General features: G+C 39.1%; 1 protein-coding gene, 1 long non-coding RNA gene and 2 pseudogenes across 2 annotated transcripts in view; 3 read left to right on the top strand and 1 right to left on the bottom strand.

Annotated features, from left to right (window-relative positions):
• LOC100761126 (zinc finger protein 431) overlaps nucleotides 1-19965 on the top strand; it is a 30044-nt gene extending 10079 nt beyond the window's left edge. Inside the window, exons 2-3 of the mRNA XM_027409621.2 lie at nucleotides 19577-19703; nucleotides 19901-19965. Of these exons, the coding sequence (XP_027265422.1) occupies nucleotides 19577-19703; nucleotides 19901-19965 (192 nt within the window). The remainder of the gene's footprint in view (nucleotides 1-19576; nucleotides 19704-19900) is intronic.
• LOC103159519 lies at nucleotides 2700-3823 on the bottom strand (annotated as a pseudogene).
• On the top strand, nucleotides 4801-9617 carry LOC118238627. The gene is made up of 3 exons (XR_004769446.1): nucleotides 4801-7223; nucleotides 8808-8890; nucleotides 9400-9617. It is a non-coding gene; the product is annotated as an uncharacterized LOC118238627 (long non-coding RNA).
• Nucleotides 19966-21581: 1616 nt separating the features above from the next.
• On the top strand, nucleotides 21582-24795 carry LOC113835030 (annotated as a pseudogene).
• The last annotated feature ends 1948 nt before the right edge of the window (nucleotides 24796-26743 follow it).

Here is a 26743-nt window from a genome sequence, read left to right as displayed (position 1 = left end):
AATGATAAGGAAAAATAACATTTGTCATAAGTGGAAGACAATGGACTTTAAGGCAGAAGGCTGCGTTTGATGGGTACCTTCCGTTACTGGAGTTAGGGCCAGAGCCTGTGTCCTGGCTACCCCAACCAGCCAGGCTCAGTTTCTCTTCATCAGTAAGCCAATTAAATGAACCAACTTATCTAGTGACATGCCCAACTATAATGCAGGCTCTCTGTGAAGAGATCAATCCGCAGTCTGTAAGGCTAAGGTTTCTTTGATCAGATAAGCACCAGCCAAGCACAAGCCAAAGCGTTCTCAGAGCTCACAAGCTAGCGTGGCCAGAGAGAGAGAGCATCCACGTGTCCACTGTCCCGTACGAACCATTCCCGTGTCACCTTAGACTTCCCCTCACCACACCCTCACGGGCGTGTTCTGGCACACCTGTCCAGGCTACTAGGAGGTGGGGCTACAGTGTCTCCCTACAATTCCCCTTTTAGTCTAAAAGAGGATTAAAACTTAATAGTGTAAAACATCCAAAATTAACAATCCAAAAGGTGAAATATAAGAAGATATAATAATCTGTTATTGCACATCCTAACTATGTCTATTCCGGCTAAGCCCTAAAGTCATGTGGAAAGGGTGTCTAACTTGAACACATCCTTCCAATCCCAACTCTAAACAATAAGAAAGTTATTCCTAACTAGGCTTATACTACCCTAATAAACAATAATGGGAAGTGGGGGCGTAGCATCTTCTAAGTTACTTCCTGCTGAAATGGGATGATGGTAGCCTTGTGGGGTCCTGTGGGCAAAAAAAGAAAAATGTTAGCACAGGGAAAGTCTATTGGGTTATTTCCAGTCCATGTTAGATGGGATTTGCTTGATTGAAGATCTAGGTTGAAATCCTCAACTTGATTGACGTCATTACTTGAGATTCTGGTTGGAGTGTCAGTCGAAATGGAGTGAGTTGAATGCAGTGCAGTCAGAGAGGTATGGCCCAATTCTTTTTCCGGAGCATGCATGGATTGTTGTCAGGCTGGTTCTCATTGGCTGTATGGGACTCAAACATAAGTGTCATCAGAGAAATGTTTGCTTGCACATATATGTGTACTGTGAAAGGCAACCATTGAAAAACGACAATTATGAGAGGGTACAGGCCTTGAAAGAGTCAAGAAAAGACAAAAGATAGTCCTCCAATTCTTCATTTATTCTGTATTACAGCAATTGGCTTCTTGATATAACATAGAAACTTTAAAATTTTGTTAAATAACATGCTTGGATTTTAGGGGAGGAAAGCCAAATCCAACTCTACATCCAGCATCGATTTAATTGAATAGGGACTAGGAAATGAAGAGAAATAGAGTTATTTGAGAGACAGCTGTAAAGTTTACCGTATGGCACGTTCTTTTGTTTGATGGTTATAGCTACCGTCTTTCCTTTAAGTATCTACCCATGCAGTGTCCTTCCTTTGACTTCCAGAGGTGGGTTTTCCTGTGAGGATGAAAACAAAGCACTTCCCATTCCTTTGCGATGCTTTTATTTAGTTCATGAAATATACCGCAGTAAATACCTGTCAGTTGTCCTTGTCGAGAGGGTTGTCTTTTTCAACTCCAATCTTGATCAATTTTGATGGTATCCAAAGATTTTCTTCTCCTGTGGAAACAAATTCAAAACCCCTACCCCAACGTAACACATGTCTGGGTTTCCATACCAAGGTCAGTACATCTTTGAAGTACACTGGTTGATTCAGTTCAGCAGTTTTTTTCCGTAGTCCAGTGTCTTTCCGAAGCTGTTTGTCCTTTGTCATTGGCATTAAGAAAGTTTAGTGTCAATAAAGCATTATGCAATCTATGTTTGGGGGGTTTCAAGCATCCTATTAGACCTCACAACAACTGCTTGTCCTGTAGGATTGTGTGGTATACCTGTGACATGCTTTATGTTACAATATTTGAAGAACTGTTCCATTTTTGTGGAGACATATGCTGGAGCATTGTCAGTTTTTATCTGTGCAGGTATGCCCATAACTGCCATCACCTCTAGTAGGTGTGTAATAACGGAATCAGCTTTTTCAGAGGAGAGCAATAGCCCATTGGAAACCTGAGAATGTGTCAATGGTATGATGCACATATTTCAAATTTCAAAATTCTGTAAAGTGAAGACATCCATTTGCTAGATCTCATTCCTCTGAATGCCTTTAGGATTACAGCCTGCTGGCAGTGGAGTTTTGTTATAAAAGGAACAAGTAGAACAGTTTCTCACTATCTCCTTGGCTTGATGCCAAGTGATGGAGAAGTTCTTCTTTAAATCTTTGCTATTTACATGATGCTTTTTATGAAATTCTGAGGCTTCTAGCACAGTGCCAATTAATAAACGATCAATTTTGTCATTGCCTTGTGCCAGTGGGCCTGGCAGACCCGTATGGGATCTGATATGTGTAATGTACAGAGGATTACTTCTGTTTCTGATTGTTTCCTGTAATTGCAAGAACAATGAGGTTAGTTCAGTATTATCAGGGACGAATTCTGCAGTCTCTATGTGCAAGATGACTCTCTCTGCATATTGGGAATCAGTAACTATGTTAAGAGATCCTGTAAAATCCATAAGCACCATGAGAATTGCATATAATTCTGCCTTCTGTACAGATGTGTAGTGAACATATTCAAAGGAGCCACTGAACTGGAAATCTTCTCTTTGGAAGCATTTGGGTCTTTAAAAATATTTTGATAAACAAAATTTGATCACATCCAGCATTTTATTTTAGTGAACACAGAAGACTGCCCCCTTTTCTTTTCTTTATTCAGGGATTCTATCATGACTTGGTATCATTTCGTATAAGAATTTCTTCTGTGAAGCAAAAACAGTCCCAAAATGAAGGATCCTCAGTTTCATAGGAATAGCAGATGCTATCAAATCACGGAAGTTAAGAATGGTGAACTGCCTCTGCAATGGTTTAGAATCATCTTGATATGAAACACTTTGATGTCTAGATTCATCAGGTTTCCTAAGAGCCACTGCAACAAAATGGTGCTCATCTATTTTGCTTTCCTCAAAAGCCCATTCTTTTTTTCTTCCCCATCCAAGAACAAAAGTGTCTCCTTGTAAACTTGGCCTATATTCAAGTTTAATGGAGATATATAAAATTCAAGTCAATGCATTTCAAATCCCAATCCAACACCAATGGCTTTTATAAAGCTTCCTTTCAGTGCCCAGTGGTGGTAAAACATATCCAGTTGAGTCCATTCATCATTAAAACTTCTGATTGTTTCCCACTCCTTGTTGGTAAACTTTCTTTTCATAATATGAAAGAATTCTGGAATTGAACCACGACCTGGAAAACTAGTCTTCATTATATCAATGCCAACTTGTAGCTCAGGTTCTGCAGCAAGAACTGCACAGTCCCCTTGATGTGAGATGTTAAAGTTGAAATTGGGATAGGGATTCAATGAGTCTTTGGCAAGAACTGGCTTTCCTTTTGAAGTTCTCTGCAGATGAATGTGATTCAAAGGGATATTTAATTTCTCTGCAACTAACTTCCTTAACATCAGACGACCAGCCAGGGCCGCCTTGGCATTACAGGCAAACACAAACTGGCCGATGCATTCCTTCTCCTCGGGCTGGATCGACCACAGCGCCAGCAGCCATTCGGTTCAACTGGGCAGCCAGGTGCCGCAGGAGAAGGCCCAGCGAACGCCCTCCATGGCCAGCATGTTGCACAGCCTCTTGGCGGGGAGCACCGTGTCAGTGAGCTGGATAATCCCATACCCCAAGGTTCCCAGACAAAGAGGGAAACCTGCTGCCACAGCCTGCCCTGTCGGGCCACTGAGAGGTATCAGAGCAGCTTCCATATGCTCGCACTGTCCCGGCGCTTCTGGAGTTTAGACTGGGCACTCCCAAGATGATAAAGACAGATCCAGATGAGGAAAAACTGCTAAAGGTTTACACTGCATTTAAAAATATATGTAGGCTTGTAAGAGAAGGAAGCAGAGGCAGGTGGATTTCCACAGAGAAACCCTGTCTCGGGGAAAAAATAAACAAAAGAAAGTAAAAATAAAGTAATTAAAAAGCCACATAAAGATGGAAAATCCACAGAGAATCTGGATACTATATGCCATACTGTTGTCTTTAAATTGTTTGATTGCCGAGGAAAGAATTACTGCTGCTAAAATACATTTGATTATAAATGCTGCTAAATTAATCCAACTTACACATTTTAAAAATGCTCTAACTTCAAAATTTAAGTTTAAGGACAGGCTACTTAGAAATAAAAGTTTTGCTTGTATTTCCACAGAAAATGAAAAGCTGTGGATTCCTTCCAGACTAATATGGTTTGATCAAGCAAGACCCCCAGAAGCTGAGATGATACAGCCTTACAACTACAAAAACAAGGACTTGGTCAGGTTTCTATGTTTTATCATGATCCCTATGGTATATGAACATCGTTCCCAATTAGCAGGAAGCAGTTTAGAAAGAAAGACGCCCATATTCCCAAATATTCTTTATAAATGTTTGTTTTCATTTAAATGGGGTTGGTTATAAATGATAATGAGCATAGTCAATTTTTTTTTAAAGAAAAAAAGGGGAATAGGATATAGGAATGAATACTTTGCATTAGTATAGATTTTCATTTATTGATACAACTTTAAGGTCAATTTTGTGATATGTATATGTCTTCTCTTGTTTAGGTATTGTGCTTGTACAGATCTTTTAAAATGATATGCATAATTAAATACAGGTTATATAGTTACCTATAATAGTCAGAACTTATAGTTAGGTTAGTTAGGTTTTCTAGATTTACAGAGATGTATTTGAGATGGTTAGGTATTCTTCAAACCTTTCAAAGTCCCACAGAAATATGGCATTTAAATGGTTTCGGGTTTATCTTGGCAGTGAGACACAACTACTCCTGGCACACCAATTACGTCAGAAAGGAGGATGGGCATCGAAGGAACTTGTCATAGAGTTTGCTGGCGTAAAGCGGGTGGCTGGCGTAAAGCTCACATGTGGCGGTGGGGCTCAGGCTGCTTTTGGCAGAAAGATTTATCATAATATCTCTGGAGTCAAGATGGACAGATCTCTCTTATGTCCTAGGACAGCCTAGTCTACAGTGTGAGTTCCAGGCCAAACAGGGAGTCACAGTAATACTATTTTTAAAAAGAAGAGAAAAAAAAATACAAAAGGGAAAATGACTAAATTAACTAAAATTTATGTCAGATTTATTCAGTTTGATTAATTTGGATCAATTAAGAAAATATAATCCATTCCTGTGGTCCTAACACGCTTATATATGAGGCAAATAATTGAAAAACTAAATAATCTAATGAAGCTTAATAACCAATTTTCCCCATCTCCCACATTCTCAGTTCCTGTTTTTCCTGTAAGGTGGTCAGATAAGAAGTAATTTTTTCTTCAGTGGAGACATTCTCATTTGCAAATCTTTTCCCACAATGAGATTCCCAAGGGAATTAGAATTTTATGGGTCTACTGTTTAACTAGTTGTAGGACAAAAGTAGACCACACAAAGTTGACTTGCTGGTCTTCACATGACTGTCATAGTCTAAAAACCTGTAATCACATATTCACATATCACACACAAACACACGCACACACATACACACACACAGAGAGAGAGAGAGGGAGAGAGAAAGGGAGAGAGATTGTTTTGTTTTTAATAAATCTCATTGCCATTACATTATAAAGCATCTCTGGATAATCCCCTTTGAAGGCAGTACTTCAAGATGAAGTGCCCCATGGGAAAATATTGGTGACATGAAGAAGCATGGAATTTCAAATAATAATTACTTATATACATATTCATAGCTCATGAAGCTATTTTGTGAAATTATGCCATGGATCATGTGGTTACCATTGCTGCTTGAGAAAGTTCCAGCATTTAAACATTGCAGACCAACCTCACTTCACCACCACCAGCAGAGGCAGGCAGATCTCTGTGAGTTCCAGGTCACACTGGTAGTATGAGTTCCAGGGCAGCCAAAGCTACACAGAGAAGTCCTGTATGGAAAAAGGTGATGAGTTCCACCTTTAGCTGTTTCTTGGCAGTGCATATGTTTAACCCCAGTGCTCAGGAGTCAGAGGCAGAGGCAGTTGTATTTCTGAGATCCAGGGCAGCCACATCTGTAGGGAGACACCCTAGCCTTGCCCCAGGCAACCTGAACAGGTGCCAGGTGGACCCGTGACTCGCCCATGAGGGCGGGGTGAAGGGAAGTTGGGGTGACATAAGGGAAGGTTCTTAAGGGCTGCACATCGAGACCTTGGCCTCTTCTCTCTGGCCGCGCTAGCTTACTTCCTGTGAGCTCGCTCTGGCTTGTGTTTTGCTCTGGTGTTTACCTGAATAAAGAAGTCTTACCATCACAGACTATAGTTCATCTCTGAGCACATGCGGCAATCCTAGGAGTTGGCACCCAGACCCCATGACCCAGGAGCCCGCTGGGGCTCCATGTGTGACCGCCACAGCCAGGAAAGGCAGCCTAGCCCAGGAGCGGCAGGGAGCACCCCGCCGTGGTATCTCCACAGTGAGTTACCCATACTGCTTTTCCCTCCCTCCCCCTCCCCCTGCACAGCCAGTATCGGTCCTTCCCACCCGAAACCTGCCCTTCTCCTCTCAGCCGCACACTCCCACCATCCCCACCGGCCAGCGAGGTCAGCCTCCCTCAGCGGCTCCCTCCTCAGCACTCCCGTGCACTCCTGCTAATTCTAGCTCTATGTTCCGGAGCCGCTCTGCAAGCACAGTTGAAGCTCATGCAGCCAGTTAGAAACTCAGCTAGGCTGTCTCTCCTATTCCTTTGTTACTAAGGTACAAGATACCCAGAATAGACTTCAACAATCAGATAATGCCACTAAATCAATGGCTGGGAAATGTGAGAGGGACTATAGTGAACTTAGAACTGAGTTTCAAAGCTTACAGGAGGAGTTACAGACCAGGGTTACCAAACTGGAAATGTCTATCGAGTCGATTGCTGAGGCGAATCACAACCTTGATTCTAAATTTCAATCTCTGGATGGCTATCTCCATGCCACCCAAATGCTAGTTAGGGATGAACGTATTACTCGTCTAGAAAATCTTACAGGAGAATTGTCGAAGCAAATCGTGAATTCTGCATCACGTCTTGAATCTTTCATGATGGATGAGATTAAAGCCTCTCCTGAGGAAGTCCTGACCAGGCTGGCAGATCAATTTGGCGGAGAGGACACAGACTCACTCCTATCCGAGATGCCCACTTCGAAAAGGTATTTCAGTCACCCTAAAGCAGTTACACACACACCTTTAGTCTACCTGGCCATGGTGGTGGACAAGCAACCATCTAAAAAACACTCCCAGGGGCAGATAGCATATACATGGCAACCAACCCAATTAAAGGATCTTAGGCATATTAAAGAATCGGTTGTCTCGTATGGTCTTCATAGCCCATACATAAAACAGCTGTTGCATTTATGGGCCACCTTTAACAGGATGATGCCCACAGATTGGGTAGGCATCAGCTGTCCTTGAGAGTTCTTGCCAAATTGAATGGAGAACATTGTTTAGGGAAGAGGGCAGGCTCCTAGAACGGCAAGCCACCAGGGACGGAGTTGATTTACCCCTCCAAAAACTCCTAGGAGAAGGTATTTATGCTGACCCACAGATTCAGGCTGAATATGATGACCATATGCTGTCCCTATGCAGGACAGCAGCACTAAATGCATGGGACAAGGTTCGTGAATCAGGAGAACAACTAAAAGCTTATGCAAAAATAGAACAGGGACAAACAGAACCATTTAAGGACTTCTTAAACCGATTGACCAGAGCAATAGACATATAGGTAGCAGATCCAACGATACGACATCCAATTGTGTATAGCTTAGCTTATGACAATACAAACCCAATATGCAAAAGAATACCTTTGCCTCTAAAGATCAGATCAACTCCACTGGAAGAATGGGTTCTGCATACTGCCCATGTTGACTGTAACATACAAGATGCTGAAATCTGGGCAGAAGAAGCTGTCCCAAGAGGTTTCAGCAGACAACAAGAGATTAAAAAAGATAGCAACAGAAGGACATGGGAAGGAAGAGCACCTTACAGGGGCTCACACAGGTACGAGAGGCCAGTGCTTATCGCCACCATGACCCAGAGCCTCACATAGGAAGAGCACGCTCCAGGAGTCCACGGAAGCGTCAGGAGAATAGATGTTTCAGCTGTGGTAAAATGGGACATATAAGGAGAAATTGTAGACAGAGAAATTCTAACGATTCCCCACGTGACAGGTCATTGCCCTATGGGTTATGTAGGAGATATGGTAAGGGCAAACACTGGACTAACGAATGCAGATCAACTAGGGATTGACACATTCTCAGGTTTCCAATGGACTACTGCTCTCAACTCTGAAAAAGCTGATTCTGTTATTACACACCTACTAGAGGTGATGGCAGTTATGGGTATACCGGCGCAGATAAAAACTGACAATGCTTCAGCATATGTCTCCACAAAAATGGAACAGTTCTTCAAATATTATAACATTAAGCATGTCACAGGTATACCACACAACCCTACAGGACAAGCAGTTGTTGAAAGTTCTAACAGGACACTTAAGGAGATGCTCCATAGGCAAGCTGGTAAGTTGAAACCCCCCAAACATAGATTGTGTAATGCTTTATTAACGCTAAACTTTCTTAATGCCAATGACAATGGACAAACAGCTGCGGAAAGACACTGGACTACGGAAAAAACTGCTGAACTGAACCAACCAATGTATTTCAAAGATGTACTGACCTCAGTGTGGAAACCCAGACATGTGTTACATTGGGGTAGGGGTTTTGCATTTGTTTCCACAGGAGAAGAAAATCTTTGGATACCATCAAAATTGATCAAGATTTGAGCTGAGGAAGACAACCCTCTCAACAAGGATGACTGACAGGTATTTACTGAGATATATCTCATGAACTAAATAAAAGCCTCCCAAAGGATGGGAAGTGCTTTGTTTTCATCCTCACAGGAAAACCCACCTCCGGAAGTCAAAGGACACTACATGTGTAGATACTTAAGGAAAGAACATAGCTCTAACTATCGAACAAAAGAACGTGCCATAGGATAAACTTTACAGCTGTCTCTCAAATAACTCTATTTCTCTTCATTTCCTAGTCCCTATTCAATTAAATCAATGCTGGATTTAGAGTTGGATTTGGCTTTCCTCCCCTAAAATCCAAGCATGTTATTTAACAAAATTTCTATGTTATATCAAGAAGCCAATTGCTGTAATACAGAATAAATGAAGAATAAGAGGACTATCCTTGTCTTTTCTTGGTTCTTTCTTTCAAGACCTACACCCTCTCATAATTGTTGTTTTTAAAGGATTGCCTTTCCCAGTACACATACATGTACAATCGAACATTTCTCTGATGACACTTATGTTTGAGTCCCATACAGCCAATGAGAACCAGCCTGACAACAATCCCTACATGCTGCGGAAAAAGAATTGGACTACACCTTCCTGACTGCACTGCATTCAACTCACTCCATTTCGACTGACACTCCAACCAGAATCTCAAGTAATGACGTCAATCAAGTTGAGGATTTCAAAGTAGATCTTCAATCAAGCAAATCTCATCTAACATGGACTAGACATAACTCATTAGAGACTTTCCCTGTACTAGCATTTTTTTCCCACAGGACCCCACATGGCTACCATCATCCCATTTCAGCAGGAAGTAACCTAGAAGATGCTACTCCCCTATTCCCCATAATTGTTTATTAGGGTAGTGTAAGCCTAGTTAAGAATGACCTTCTTGTTTTTTAGAGTTGGGATTGGAAGGAGGTGTTCAAGTTAGACACCCTTTCCACATGACTTTAAGACTTAGCTGGAATGCAATAGCAGATTATTGTATCTTCTTATATTTCACCTTTATGATTGCTTATTTTAGATCTTTTACACTCTTAAGTTTTAATCCTCTTTTAAACTAAAAGGGGAATTGTAGGGAGACACCCTAACCCCACCCCAGGCAACCCGAACAGGTGCCAGGTGGACCCGGGACTTGCCCATGAGGGTGGGGCGAAGGGAAGTTGGGGTGACATAAGGGAAGGTTCTTAAGGGCTGCACATCGAGACCCTGGCCTCTTCTCTCTGGCCGCGCTAGCTTGCTTCCTGTGAGCTCGTTCTGGCTTGCGTTTTGCTCTGGTGTTTACCTGAATAAAGAAGTCTTACCATCATGTACTACAGTTCATCTCTGAGCGCACTTGGTAATCCTAAGACACATCCACAGAATGAGTTCCAGACCTACACATATAAATCCTTAAAGCCAAATGCAATGTGCAGTCAGAACTAGATTAATAACAGTTTATTAAGGAAGTACTCATGCATGGTAGCCAGTGATCAGGTTTGCACAAAATGTGTCCTAATCTGCTCACCCAGATGGGGAGAGAAAAAAAGAGCCATGTGTGTACCTTCCTCTTACTTAAACCCTTGCTATGTCACTCTGACCATACCCAAGTGTGGCGAGCCCCATGCAGGCATGGTCAGCAGTACCTCTAAACAGGATTTCTCCCTACAATACCCCTTTTAGTCTAAAGAGGATTTAAACTTAACAGTGTAAATTGTGTATGATTAACAATCATAAAGGTGAATTAAAATAAGATAATCTACTTATATCACATCTTAACTATATTTATTCCAACTCAACCCTAAAGTCATCCGAGAGAGATGCCCAAGCCTGAACACCTCCTTCCAAACCCAACCCTAAACAATAGGAAACTAGCCCTAACTAGGTGTACGTTATCCTTAGAGTCAACAGTGGAGAAAGGGGGCATAGTATTCTCCAAGTTACTTCCTGCTGAAATGGGGCATCAATAGCCTCGTGGGGTCCTGTAGGAAGAAAATGTTAGAGTAGTGAAAGTCTTGAGTGGATTATATCCAGTCTGTGTTTGGTGGGAGATACTTGATTAAAGGTCTAGGTTGAAGTCCTTATCTTGATTGAAGTCCTTGTGTTGATTGAAGTCAGTACCCGAAGTTCTGGTGGGAGTGTTAGTTCAAACAAATCAAGTTGGATCCAGTGGACTCAATGAGGTGTGGCCCATTTTCTTTCTGGGGAGTTCAAGGATTGCTGTTAGGCAGTTCTTCATTGGCTGTGGGAAACTGAAACATAAATGTTAGCAGGGAAATTTTAACTTTCATGTGTATGCATACCAGGAAAGGCAACCATAAGGGAAATAATAATTATGAGGGAATTTATATTTTCAAAGAAAGAGCCAAGAAAAGACAAATGACAGTCCCCAAATTTTTCTCTTATTCTGTATTATATCAATTGGCTTCTTGATATAACTCAGAAACTCTGAATTTTATTTTAACAACATGCTTGGACTTAGAGGAGGAAAGCCAAATCCAACTCTAAAGCCACAATTGGTTTCATTGAATAGGGACTAGGAAACAAAGAGAAATAGATTTAGAGGCATTTTTTAGAGTTTACCATATGACAAATTCCTCTTGTTTGATAGTTCTTTTTGGATAGCTACCTTCTCTTCTTTAAGTATCTACCCATGCAGTGTCTTTTTGCTTTCTGGAGATGAGTGATGGGGGAAGTACTTCTGTGTATATTTATCTTATTGATTGTTAAATAAAGTTCTGTTTGACCAATGAAACAGCAAGTTAGAGAGGACTAGGAGTCAAAGAGGATTCTGGGAAATGTAGTAGAGAAGTGGTGATCCAGGCAGGAAGTGACATAGCAAGGAAACTCATATTTAAACGAAGGAGAATCAGGAAGGGCCCTTTTCCCCATCCGCTCTTCCTCCAGCAGTACAGTGTGACCCACTGGCAAGGAGGGATGCCAATAAGGCGTCTGATAAGATAAGTCTTATAAAATATATAGATTTATGATAATTGAGACTGAGCTAATAGATGAGAATCCTAGTCATTGACCAAGCAGCATTTGAACCTAATACAAGTCTCTCTGTGTATTAATTTGGGCCCTAACTTGGGCGGGTGTCTGGTATAAAGCACACATGTGGCAGTGGAGCTCAGCAGCTTTTGGTGGAAAGATTTAGCGTAACAGATGAGTTTTCCTGTGAACATAAAAACAAACACTTCCCTTTCCTTTGTGAGGTTTCTATACAGTTTATGAGATATACCTTGGTGGATGACCTGTAATTTCTCCTCAAGAGAGGTTTTTCTTTTTCTACTCAGATCTTGATCAACCTGATGTTATCCAAAGCTTTTCCTGTCTTGTGGAAACAAAGGTGAAACCCCTTCCCCAACATAACACATGTCCTGGTTTCCATACAGAAGTCAATACATCTTTGAAGTATATTGAAACAGCTGATTCAGTTTAGCAGTCTTTTCTGTAGTCCAGTGTCTTTCTGCAGCTGTTTGTCCTTTCTCATTAGCATTAAGAAAGTTTATTGTTAATAAAGCATTATGTAATCTATGTTTGGCAGGTTTTTGCTTCCCCTGCCTGTTTATGGAGCATTTCAATATTCTATTAGATCTCTCTACCACCACTTGTCCTGTGGGATTGTGTGGTATACCAGTTCCATGCTTTATGTTATAATATTTAAAAAAACTGTTCCAATTTGGTGAAGCATTGCTGGAGCACTGTCAGGTTTTATTTGTGCAGGTATATCCATAATGGCCATTACCTCAAACAGGTGTGTTATAACAGAATTGGCCTTTTCAGAGCTAAGAGCAGTAGCCCATTGAAACCCTGAATGGGTTTAAAGTATGATGCACATATTTTAAATTTCCAAATTCTGGAAAGTGAAAGACATCCATCTGCCAAACCTCATTTCTCTGAATGCCCTTAGGATTATAGCCTGCTGATAATGGAGCTTCATTATAGAATGAACAGGTAGGACAGTTTCTTACTATCTCCTTGGCTTGTTGCCAATTGATGGAAAAATCCTTTTTTAAACCTTTGCTATTTATATGGTGTTTCTTATGAAATTCTGAGGCTTCTAGCATACTTCCTATTAATAAATGATCAATCTGATCATTGCTAGTTCCAGTTCTTGATTGTTCCTTGTAATTGTATAAACAGTGAAGTTAGTGAAGTTAGTTCTGTATTGTCAGGAAAAAATTCTGCAGTCTCAATGTGTAAAACAACTCTCTCTGTATATTGAGAATCAGTAACTATATTGAGAGGCTCTGTAAAATCCATAAGTACCACAAGAATTGCGTATTAATTCTGCCTTCTGTACAGAGTTATATGGACTTTGAACTACTTTACTTATCTTTCCTGATTTATATCCTGCCTTACCTGGTTTGTTCGCATCAGTGTAGAAGGTAAGGACTCCAGAAATAGGTGTTTTTCTTACAATACACGGAAGGATCCAAATTGTCTTTTTTATGAATTTAATTCTGTCAGTTTTGGGATAATTGTTGCTAATTGATAGCAAAATGTCAGTAAAAGCTATCTGCCAGTATTCATTGCCCTTCCATAAGGAGGAAATTTTCTCATTAGTTAAAGGTAGTATAATTTCTGGTGGGTCTTTTCCAGTCAGTTGACGAAGTCTTAATTTGGCTTTTAAAATCAAATCAGAAATCTTTGATATGTAATCTTTAGCTTTTTATTCTGTTTATGTGGCAGAAATATCTATTCTAATATACTAGCTTCCCTCTGCATCATCTTCCCTGAAGGGTATTCTCTGGATGGTAAAATAACAGGAATACAGTCTAAATTAGGGTCCACAGGTCTATATGTGTGTCCAGTATTCTATTTTTCACTTATTGCAATTCTTTTTCTGCTTCAGCGGATAATATTTGTCGACTGTTTAAGTCCTTGTCCTCTTTCAGAGCCATTTTTAAATGCTTTACATTGTGTTCTACTCCAATTATTGTCTGTTGATGAGAAATTTCTTCTAACCATTTCTGCAGACCATTAAGAGTTTGATAATGATCTCTTCTAATTTGTACTTTTTATGGCCTGATTTTTTATAAGTATTTTATAACCCAAATAATTAGTAGAATCTCCTCTTTGTATCTTTTCTGGAGCAATGTTATCCCCAATGAGGTAGAACTTCCTTCACTGTTTCAAACATCCGTTCTAATGTTTCCTTCTTAGAATCTGACAATAAAATGTCATCCATATAATGATAAAGTATGGATTGTGGAAATTTCTTATGAATTATCTCCAAAGGTTTTTGTACAAAGTGCTGGCACAAGGTGGGACTATTTAACATTCATTGTGGCAAAACCTTCCACTGAAATCTCTTAACTGGCTGTGAATTATTGAGAGTTGGTACAGCGAATATGAATTTTTTCCTATCCTTGTAACATTATAGTGAAGAAACAATCTTTTAGATCAATGACCATCCTTTAGGAATCAAGGAAGACAAAGGCATTCCAGGCTGTAGAGAGCCTGTAGGCTGAATTACTTTATTGACGGCTCTCAGGTCTGTCAGCATCCTCCACTTACCTGACTTCTTTTTGATAACAAATACAGGAGAATTCCAAGGGCTGGTAGATTCTTCTCTATGCCCAGCATCTACCTGTTGCTGCACTAACTTTTCTAAAGCCTCTAGCTTCTCAGAGGTCATGGGCCATTGCCCTACCCAGACAGGTTCATCTGTAAACCAGTTTAAGGGTAGAGTTTTTGATTCCTCTGAAGGTTTATCATTTGTACTTTGTTTATGTACACCCTGAATGGTTGGTATCTGTTTTCCATAGTGCCTTACTATATTTTGTCTACCATGTAGAGGTTGTATATGATTTGCATCTGATACTGGAGGCATGTTAATCTGGGTATCCCATTGCTGTAAAAGATCACAACCACAGAGATTAATTGCTATGTCTTCTACATATGGCTTTAACCTTCCTCTCTGTCCTTCCAGTCCAATGCAGACAACCCACCTAGCACTCTGGCATACTCTAGATAGAGTTCCAATCCCTAAAAATTGAACATTCACATCTTTTAGAGGCCAAGTCTGAGGTCAGGACTTTTGTGTTATAATAATCATGTCCCCCACAGTGTCCACCAGACTGGTAATAACTTATTTATTCTTACTTTCAACTGAGGCCTCTGATCCTTTATAGAAGTTTGCCAAAATATGTGGTTTTTTTTTGTCTTCTTCAGTCATGTTTGATTCCTCCTCACTAGCCAAACTACCACCTAGAGTGGTACCATTCTTTACAATAGGCAATGTTTCCTCCACAGTGACTGGGAATGATCAGACCTTTCTCAATGTGGGGGCCCCTCAAGGAATTTCCGAATTGTAACAGGTTTCCTTGTGTGTCTGTGGTTATCTACATTCATTGGTCCAGTGTCTGCCCTTACCACATTTCCTACATAATCCAGAAGATGGAGGCCTTCTATATGAGACACTTTTGGAATTGCTTTGCCTACAATTTCTCCTAATATGTCCTATTCTGCCACAGTTGAAACATCTAGGATCCTGATGCCTTCTTGACCCTCTGGGGATTTTCATCTTACCAAAGTTCTTGTTTCATTACAGTGAGAGCATCTGGCCTCTTGGTGTCTTTTTAGACCTTTGGAATTTGCTTCTCCTTCCCAAGCCTCTGTATCATCACCTTTAGAACATTTAGCCTCTTGGTGTCTTTTTAAACCTTTTGAGATTGCCTCTCCTACCCAAGCTTCTGTATCTTAAACAGTATAGTTGAGACTAGCTGTATGCAAGGCCCATTCTAAGTATTCTTTTACATATTGGATTTGCATTTCCATAAGCTAGAGAGATCTGCTACCTGTAACTCTACTGCCCTGGATAGTCTTTGTAAAATAGTCAGTGAACTGCTCTGTCAGTCCCTGTGTTATCTTCGTATAGGTTTCCACTCTTTCTCCTGATTGACGAACCTTGTCCCAGGCATTTAAGGCTGCTGTCCTGCATAAGGACCATATGTGCTCATCATATCCAGCCTGAACCTGTGGTTCAGCATAAAGTCCCTCACCAAGAATCTTATCTTGCGGATCTTCATAACCTTTCTTTATGCCTTGAAGCTCGAGGGCTTTTGCTCCCTCCCTCCATAGATACTTCCACTGTATTTGAGACAAATTGTCAAGCATAGCTGATATTAGGCTTTTCCAATCTATGGGTGTTACCCTATTAAAAGTAGCCCACAAATTTAATAATTCTTTGACATAAGGGCTACAGAGACCATATGAGACAATAGACTCCTTGATTCCTTTGAGGTCTTTTAGTTGTATTGGTTCCCATTGATATGCCATATGACCCTTTGGGTATTTTTGGATGGTGGTTTTTCTGTCATAGTCACTGGGAAGACCAGTGGTGTGTGCATAATAACATTAGGAAGGTTTTCCTGATGTTTGATTGGAATAGGTGCATTGGATTGGGAGGAACTGGATTCTGTGTCTTCCAAGGCTTGAAGCCTGGCTACCACAGTCTCATGAAGAGAGTGCATTTCATGATTCATATAAGATTCTAAGTATTTTATAGAATCATTAAGTCTCCTTGTTTCTTCATTTACATGTGCTTCTAAACCTTTAATATTCTTATCCTTAGATAGTATCTGAATGGCATGTAAATTGACTTCTAAATATCTATCCTAGACTCCAGATTTTGCACTGTGGCAGTAAATTCATCAGACAGGGAACAAATTGCCTGTGCCATTTCACTAATTCTATCCTAGTTTTTAGCTATTTTTGCATTTAAACCATCAGACATGGAACAAATTTTTTCTATTTGGCCATGAGTTTGTTCTACCTGTGTTAGTAATGTAGTATGGACAGATATAGTATCTTCAACTTCAACTTATTTATGTAAACGTTCCATGTCTTCCATTTTAGAAATCAAATTTTCCTGACTGGCTTTTATATCTTGCATCCAATTTGCTATGCTGTCTTTTTCGCTGTGTCTCAGTACTCTGGTTAGAGATATCACTTGAAAAATAAAGCTGACTGCTAACATAGTATAAAGGTACGTTACTGGCAAGCTTCCTCTCACATTGATTTCACATAAGAAGCAATAATATTTCCAATTGTCTGCATTGTCAGATTTTTTGCTGTACTGCAAGTTTTACCTGTACAGTTCCCTTCCAGCTGCAGTATCTGTATTTGACCAGAAGGTGGCACAGGTGGCCTATTGTGTTCAGCAGCCTATGGGTGAAGTCTATCTCAAGACTATCTGAAAGATATCTGAATGCCTTTCGAGTTAGAACAGACAGAAGGGATCGGCTGTTGAAAAAAAAAAAAAAAAAACAGCTTTGGAAAACCTGCAGGGCCATAGCCGGCTGCAGCACCAAGCAGTATCTGGTGCTATGCAGCAGTGTAATGGGCAGTGCCTATGGTGGTGGCAAAGACTAAAACAGAAGGGGAAGAGCCTCGGGTTGGGAAACCCAAGGAAGGCACTGGGTGGAAACCACGCTTCAGCTAGGAGACACATCTCGGAGGAATGAAGGCCCCAGGCAATGGTCCAAAGTAGCAGCAGATTTCTTGGTCTGAGCATTGGCAGAGGTAAGAACTCTAGTACCTGGCTGTTCTGCTTCTGTGATCCTTCAGCTTTCATCCCCTGATAGCTGACTCCAAGTGTTTATTAAAGATACGGCAGATTCCACATGTTGTGTCATGACACATGTGGCAGGGAGCAGATGCTAAACTATACTTCTATGATATTTACTGTGTGGGCATCAATGGGGCTGGATTTGCCCAAACCACAAGGGGACATGTGAGTTTGCAGAACCATAGCAAGAGATTCCCTCCATTTGTGGACACAGCTCTAGACCATGGGGCATCTCTGTTTGGAAGAAATATCGATAGTTGTAGGGTCAGAAGCAGAATAGTTTAAGCATCCTTTTGAGTTAATTTTTGTGGGAGTTGTGAAGTCTTTTTATGTAATTTCTGAACATATAGAATCATGTGTAGCTGGGTAACATTGAACAAGATCACAGTTTACCTGGCTGAGTTTCCTTTCAGGTTTTTTAAATATTGAATATATTTTCTGGTTTTGTTCTTGGCTTTTTTTTCTCCATCCTCTTTATTCTTTCCCAAATATTGTACACCTTCTCGATTGCTGTAGATTTGTTAAAAGTATAGAAGTCACACTGTGTCAATTTGTGTATTATGTTTTTATAATCAACTTGAGAATCGATCTATTCCCAATTTGCATATAGCTTTGGAATCAGATAACCTGTTATAAGGTGGTGGAAATTTTCTTTGGATTGTATTAAATTCAGGTTGCTAATTTACCTTCTATAGTATCTTAATGTTGATGCATCAAGTTCCCAATGATTATTTACTTCTTTACTTATGTAGGCTCTTTTATTCTTATTGTTTTTAATTTGCAAAAGACTTTTAGTGTTTCACCTAAAAAGTACTATGGGGCTTGGGAGGTTGCTCAGCACATATTCTTCTAGGAAATGACCTGAGTTCAGATGCCAACACCCAAATTTGGAGGCTCATAACTACCTTCTACTCCAGATTCAGGGTATTCAACAACCATCTTCTCTAGTATGTCACATGTACACACATGGAAAACCTCTCTCACATACAAACTGTATAAACAAAAAATTGGGATAAACTTGTTTTCAAAACTCTTGTTACTTATAGAGGAAATGAGACAAAAACCAGTCACTTTGGGTACATAATGCAGATCATACACTGTTTCTTTTTAAATATATTTTAAAAATTTAGTTTTCATTTTACATACCAACCTCAGTTCCCTTCCTTCCCCATCTCCTACCCCCTACCTCTCTCTCTTCCCATCCCACAGTCATTCCTCAGAGGGGGTAAGGCCTTCTTTTGGGAGTCCACAATGTCTGACATACCAAATTGAGGAAGGACCAATCTACTCCTTCCTGTATCAAGACAGAGGAAGGTATCCCCCATAGGGAATGGGCTCCAAAAATCTAGTTCATGCACCTGAGATGGGTCCTGGTTTCACTGCCAGGGACCCCCTAACAGATCAAGTGACATAACTGTCACCCACATTCAGAGATTCTTGTTTGGTGCCATGAAGTTTCCCCATCTATCAGTCCATAGTCTGTGAGCTGCCACTAGTGACAGTAGTAGGAAGTATGGCGTTGTTGGAGTGGACATTTCTTTGTTAGAAGTATGTCACTGTGGGGTCATGCATTGAGGTTTCTTATACTCGGTATGCTGCTCAGTGTATCAGTCAACTTCCTGTTGCCTCTGAATCATGATGTAGGACTCTAACCTTCACCACATCTGCCAGTATGCTGCCATGCCCCCTACAATGATGATGATTAACCAAACCTCTAAAATTTTAAGTGAACACCTCAAATATTTTCTTTGTAAGAGGTACCATAGTCATGGTGTCTCATCACAGCAACAAAAACCTAACAAAGACACATTGGTACCAGGGACTGGGGTATTGCTGTGATAGGCTGGCCCTATCATAAAATTTCTATGATGTGTTCTCAGTAGTGTTGATCTGCTAGCTTGCCTCTCCATCTATGTCTATTCCCTGGGATTTCTTCCTCAAGGATATATGCTACTTAAAGGGCCAAGAGATGGGTCATGTGAACCTCCTATTCATTTTCCTTCTTATGTGACTAGGGGAATATATTATAATTTCCTTGTCATGAAATTATTTTGGGAAGCACCAGAATTATGTGACTACATTTTCAAAGAAGCATAATACACCATGTGTGTATCACACTTTATGTTTTTCACATGTATGTATTATTTTAGAATGCAGTGACCTATGATGATGTGCATATCAACTTCACTCAGAAAGAGTGGGCTTTGCTAGATTTTTCTCAGAAAAGTCTCTACAAAGATGTGATGCTGGAGACCTACAGGAACCTCATTGCCATAGGTAAGACTGAATTTTCCTTCATGTTTTAAAATAAGTGGACAACTGTTTCTTGGTTATTGATACTCTTCTCTAATTTCAATTGAGAACAGGGGAATTTAGGTGAATAAGGCATTGTTCTAATGTTCATTGAAGATATTAACTTAAGTTTTGTACAGTTTCAAGTTATATATAATATATTTTCTGGTATTGTATTTTAGGTTACAGTTGGGAAGACCATAATATTGAAGAACATTGTCAAAGTTCTAGAAGATATAGAAGGTAATTTTCCTGTGCAAGTTTATACAGATTTGCCTCTGAAGAAATTTTAGTGTGTCATGGAAGTTTTAAAGAAAAGCAACAGTGTAAATGAGCACAGATTAAAGTATATTGATGATTCTTAATTTCTCACAAAATCATGTACCTCAGTGTCAGGTAGCTATTCTGTGCTTGCAAGGCATTCATGTGAAAAAGAAGACAATGCCTTAACAGATACTACCATTTGAATTATAGCCCCATTAGAGCTATGCTGTAGAAATGCCAAGTTGTTTAGTTTCACACCACTCAGATATTTTAAACAGTATACACATTGAGTAGGTGATACATATATGTCCAAGACTTTCTAAGATAAAAATGTCTATAGTAAAGCTGGCATTACTCACATACTTGTGACTTAGCTAAGTATATTAAATGGGTCAATTTATGAAATTCAAGATTGTTATTGTGGAGAAACACTAATCCCTATACCTAATGTCTGGGAGGAAAAGAAAGTCAAGCTGTGTGAATGCAATGTGGAAACTTTTGTTATTATTTCTTTAATGAGAATATCATGTGTAGCTGGATTGTGGTAGTGAACGCCTTTAATCCCAGCAGAGGCAGTTGGATCTCTGTGAGTTGGAGGTCATTCTGTTCTTCAGAGTATGTTCCAGGACAAGATCCAAAGCAACACAGAGGAAACTGCATCAAAAAAAAAAAAAACAAGAAAAAACGAATATTACATGTAACTACAAATATAAGCCATGTGAGCATATAATATGGAAAGAAGCAATCTCTCTCTCTCTCTCTCTCTCTCTCTCTCTCTCTCTCTCTCTCACTCTCTGAACAGTTGTAAGATATGAAAGTTCTTTGTAGTCCTCACTTCGAGCAGATTTGTTGACTATGATACAAGTTTACAATTAGTCGGCTTTCCAACATCATTTGAAAGACATAAACAAAGTCACATTGCAGAAAAGCCCTATGAATATTAGAATACTTCCATTTTTTTCTGGTACATTCTGCCAATGTAGTATGACTGACACTATAGGAAAACTTATGAATGCAATAAGTATGGCAAAGCTCTTAATTCCCCCAGTTCTTTTCAAATATGTGAAAAATCTTACATCAAATGATGCAATAAATGTGGGCCATGAAACAAAGGGTTTTACTGTCACAGGTATCTTCAAAGCCACAAAACAATCCCTCATGAAATGAAGCATCATGAATGTAAAACTTAAGGTCTGATTCCTCTTTATACTTAGTCCATATTATGAAATTAATTTGTAGACATATAAGTTTCTTCAGTATAATGCATGTGGTAAAGCTTTCACATGTGCCAATTATCTTTCCAGGAATGGAAGAAGCCATACAGGTAAAAAAAAACCCTCTGAATATACTCAATGTGTGAAAACCTTTTGTGTTACAGGCATCTTCAAAGGCATGAAACAATTCATACTGGAGAGAAACCTTATGAAAGTATTCAATATGGTGAAGTATTTGCATGTCACAGTTGTCTCCGACTCCATAAAAGAACACATACTGGAGACAAACCCTATGAATGTAATCAATGTCATAAATCTTTTTCACAACGCAGCAGTCTCATAAGTCATAAAAATACACATACTGGAGAGAAACCCTATGTATGTAATCAATGTGGTAAAGCCTTTGCAAATCTCAATAATCTTCGGAAACATAAAAGAACACATACTGGAGAGAAACACTATGAATGTAATGAATGTGGTAAATCTTTTATAACTCACCGTCAGCTTCAAGTACATAAAAGAACACATACTGGAGAGAAACCTTATGTATGTAATCTATGTGGTAAAGCCTTTTCACAAGTCAGTAGTCTCAACTCACATAAAAGAACACATTCTGGAGAAAAACCCTATATATGTAATCAATGTGGTAAAGCCTTTTCACAAGCCAGTAATCTCCACACACATAAAAGAATGCATACTGGAGAGAAACCTCATGAATGTAATGAATGTGGTAAAGCTTTTGCATTTCTAGGTCACCTTAAAGCACATAAAAGCACACATACTGGAGAGAGACCTTATGAATGCAATCAGTGTGGTAAAGCCTTTTCAAAACAAAGCAGTCTCATAACACATAAAAGAATACATACTGGAGAGAAACCCTATGAATGTAATCAATGTGGTAAAGCCTTTTCAAAACACTGCGGTCTCATAAATCATAAAAGAACACATACTGGAGAGAAACCCTATGTATGTAATCAATGTTGGAAAGCCTTTGCAAATATCAGTAATCTCCACAAACATAAAAGAACACATACTGGAGAGAAACCCTATGAATGTAATCAATGTAATAAAGCTTTTTCACAACACAGCAGTCTCATAACTCATAAAAGTACACATACTGGAGAGAAACCCTATGTATGTATTCAATGTGGTAAAGCCTTTGCAAATGTTAATAATCTCCAAAAACATAAAAGAACACATACCGGAGAGAAACACTATGAATGTAATGAATGTGGTAAAGCCTTTGCAACTCATAGTCATCTTCAAGTACATAAAAGAATACATACTGGAGAGAAACCCTATGTATGTAATGATTGTGGTAAAGCTTTTTCACAAGTCAGTCATCTCTACACACATAAAAGAAGACATAGTAGAGAAACTCTATGAATGTAATCAATGTGGTAATGCCTTTTTACTAGTCAGTAATCTCTACACACATAAAAGAACATACTGGAGAAAAACCCTATGAATGTAATCAATGTAGTAAAGCTTTTGCGACTTACGATCACCATAAATAACATAAACGAACACATACTGGAGAGAGACCCTATATATGTATTCAATGTGAAAAGGCCTTTTCACAAGTCAGTAAACTCCAAAAACATAAAAGAACACATACTGGAGAGAGAGACCCTGTGAATGTAATCAATGTGGTAAAGCCTTTGTATGTGTCATCAGGATTTAAAATCATGAAAAAAAAACATACTAAAGAGAAATCCTATAAATGTAAGCAGTATGGTAAAGTTGTATACTTTGCATATCACAATAATCTTTGAGGAGCTGAAAAAGTTCATACTGAAGAGAATCTAACTATATAGGATTTTGTACAATCTTCAACACACATTTAGTTACACACAATTCTGGAGAAAAAATCTGACAAATGTCAACAGTCTGTTCAAGCCTTATGATGCCTCTATTTTGTTTGTACCTGCAAACTCATAAGGACAGAAGTCCTAGGAATTCATCAATAAGGTAGCCCTTTTTTGATTTCTCACTTTTCTTTAATTACATAAAAACCTCATTAAGGTTGGTTTCTCAAAATTCAATCCTATGTGCTTGCTTTCTGTTACATGAACCAAGTTATGATGACCGGAAAATAGTCAAGAGTTTGCATGACTCAACACCTGGGTTACAGGAATGAATGTTTACATCAGAAAATACTCGTGTGGAAATCTGTTTGGGTAAAGATTGATTTAATTTTAATTATGTGATATCAGTGTAGGTTTGTGAATGTTCATCCTTGTTCCCAAGATTAGACCCTTGTGTATTCCTGTAAGAGGAACTACAGAAAGTTCTCAAAAACCTGACCTAGGTCCTGGCATTGAACTTGTCATAACTTTCCTCATCTATTTCTGTAAGCCTGTACACATTTTAAATCTTTTTTGGATCATCTTGATATCAGGTATTGGGGAAGAACTCTTGGAAGACAAAGACCTATTCATGCAAAAAAAATTTTTTTTGTAACAACTTGTCTTTAGTTTAAAAAAAGACTGTTTCATGTCTTTTTCATCCTACAGAAAGTTAATTATTTACAATGCTCATTCAAGACTGATTGTGGAGATTACTGCATTGTGGTTTCTATGTTACAACATTCGAATTAGGTATTAAATGTGCTATATGTTTGGCAAATCCATTTTATGAAGTTTATTTTGTGGTCTTTATATTCCTTCTGAGGCTTTTGTAAATATTCTATTGTGCTCTCACTTAGTGATAGATATTTTTTCTGTCAAAATATATAGAGTGAGATTCCCAACTATCTAAATTGTTTGTTGTTTATTCAAATGTCAGGCAGTGTGTGATCATGCTTTTAAAATAAGTGTGTCTGTGAAAGGGTGGTGGGTTGTTGTTCCTGGTTTTGTTTCTCATATTTTCACAAATTTTCTTCAGATGTTTGTTATCCATGCCAATAATTAGTTAGGGATGCATTTGAACTCATATTCCTCCTGTGTCAGTCTCTTGAGTGTAAGTCCTAGGCTAGATGATATACCCCAACATTTGCTGTTTTGTCAAACATTTTTTTTGTTTTTGTTTTGTTTTCCGAGGCAGGGTTTCTCTGTATAGCTTTGCAGCCTATCCTGGCACTCACCCTGGAGATCAGGCTGGCCTCAAACTCACAGAGATCTGCCTGCCTCTGCCTCCCAAGTGTTGGGATTAAAGACGTGCACCACCAATGCCCGGCTGTCAAAACACTTTAACAAAGTTAATTGATAAGCTGGGCCTTGGTGGTGAAAGCCTTTAATCCCAGCACTTGGGAGGCAGAGGTTGGTGCATCTCTGAGTTTGAGGCAAGCCTGATCTACAGAGTGAGTTCCAGGACAGGCTCCAAAAACAATACAGAGAAACCCTATCTCAAAAAACAAACAAACAAATAAATAAATAAATAAATAAATAAAAAGTTAGTTGTTGCTGAAGTTTCATTTCAACCTGTTTCCGTAGCCATTTAGTCTCAGATAAACACATAGACATGTTAATTATTAAATTGTTGGCTGATGGCTAGAGCTTCTTACTGGCAAGCTCTGCTTTGATGACAAGTCTGCCAGACACGCTATGGCTAATGGGCTGGAGATGGATGCTCCATTGTTACAGAGGAACTTTGGGTGACTGTCTAGGCAGTGAGATGTTTCTTGTCAATTCTAGAGTTTGTATATTGTCCTTCTGTGGTCTTTGATGAAGTTGAAGACAGATAGTTATAATTATGGTTTGCCTTAGTTATGATAAAGTATATATTACATAGAAAACTTTAGACTCACAAATATTTTCTTTAAATTTTGCCAAATGTTAATGGACTACATATTGTTAACTATACTTCTTACCTGGTAACTGTTTTGTTATATGTAATTTTACTGTTAAAGTTAAAATCTTTCTTTTTATGTAGACAGAAAAGAGGACATGATGGGTAATGTCCTTCTGTATGTATGTTTCTCTTATTGGCTGTTGAATAAAACAGTGATTGGCCAGTAGATGCAGAAAGAAAGGCAGGTCTAAGACAGGAGGAGAATGCTGGAGAGACAGAGAGAATCGGCCAAGGAAAGACGCCATGTAGCACAGAAAGGAGTTACAGGTCTGGACCCTTCTCTGGTAAGACAAGACCAAGTGGAAATATTTAGGTTAATATAAATGGGTTAATAATTAAGAGAGAGCGCTAGCCAATAAGAAGACCAGCCATTGGCCAACTCTTTTATAATTAATATAGAGTTGGTGTATTTACTTGGGACAAATTGGCTGTGGGACCAGGCAGGACAGAAACTATCCATCTTCAGAGTGTATCTCCTCAGAGGTTATAGGTCTATTTACTTTCTTTTGTTTATGTGGTCTTGACTTAAGTTTGATGTGTGGTACTTGATTTACTTTTGATACTTCCAAAAACTGTGAGGAATGACATAAATAGCTGGCTGCCTGAACAGTCACCCAAAGTTCTTCTGCAACTTTGGGCATCCTTCTTTGATCTACAGGCCCAGCATATTTAACAGACTTTTCTGTGAAGCAGGATTTTCTAAAGGGCTGTTCCTCCTTGTCTTGGAAAGGTTTTGCAGTCACTATCTTTTGTGTCCTGTTTGTCCAATTTGGTCACCAGTCAAGGTAAAGGCACTTTCTTGCCCAGTGGCTTACTTTTGCCACAAAGAAAATAAACTCCATGTGAGTCTCTTGAATATCCTCCATCTTCTGTGAAGTAGATTGGTGCTGCGAGGAGCAGACATGTCTCATTGTCATAAAAAAAACCTATGTTATTAAAACATCTTATATGCCATAGTCTCTAAAATATATCTGTTTGACTTTGAAAAGATATCTAATATGTTCGTAAGTTTGATTGCAGCAAGTGACTTATATAGCTTATCTTATATAGTTGGTAATAAAAACTTTCAAAGACTAGAAATTTACATTACATTGTAGAATGAGTAGAATAGGTATAACAATTAGTATCAATATCAGTATTTCTATTCAATATATAAAAGTCCAAATCAATTTAAAATATTTAAAACTAGAAGTTTCTTCTTAAGAGTAGATTCAGTAATCTTCTCTTTTATCCTGTCATATCTGTATCCCCCATACCTTTTTTTTTTCAAAACAAAAGCCATGAATGTAATCCTCTTTGTTTAACATTCTTCCTGACCATAACCAACAACATCTTGTAACCAGTTCCCCTAAACAATGACAAATATCCATAACCCAATGTGAAAGGTTCAGGAATTATGGTAGCCTGGCCCTGTTATCTCACAGAATCCACTCAGGCAAGTATCCTGGTCAGTCCAGGGTTCCATGGGAACTAAGTCTGCATGAAGGTATAAAGGACCCCTTTAAAAGACAGACCCCTGCCTACTTATGGCCTTTGTCCTCTCCTCTTCTCTTCTCTATTACCTACTCCCTGCTCTCTGCTCTCTCTCTTCCTCTTCTACATCTCTCTCATCTTTCCCACTCCCGCTCTCCCTCCCCCACCTGTAATAAACTCTATGATTAATGCACTCTTCACCCGTCATGTTCCTTCATGCAGGTTTCCATCTTGCCATCTTTCTCTAATTTTTAATCTTTCAGAAAAAACATTTTTGGTGAC

This window comes from Cricetulus griseus, chromosome 3, assembly GCF_003668045.3.
Source record: "Cricetulus griseus strain 17A/GY chromosome 3, alternate assembly CriGri-PICRH-1.0, whole genome shotgun sequence".
In the NCBI taxonomy this organism is placed as follows: domain Eukaryota; kingdom Metazoa; phylum Chordata; class Mammalia; order Rodentia; family Cricetidae; genus Cricetulus; species Cricetulus griseus.
This window is presented reverse-complemented; position numbering and strand designations above follow the sequence as displayed.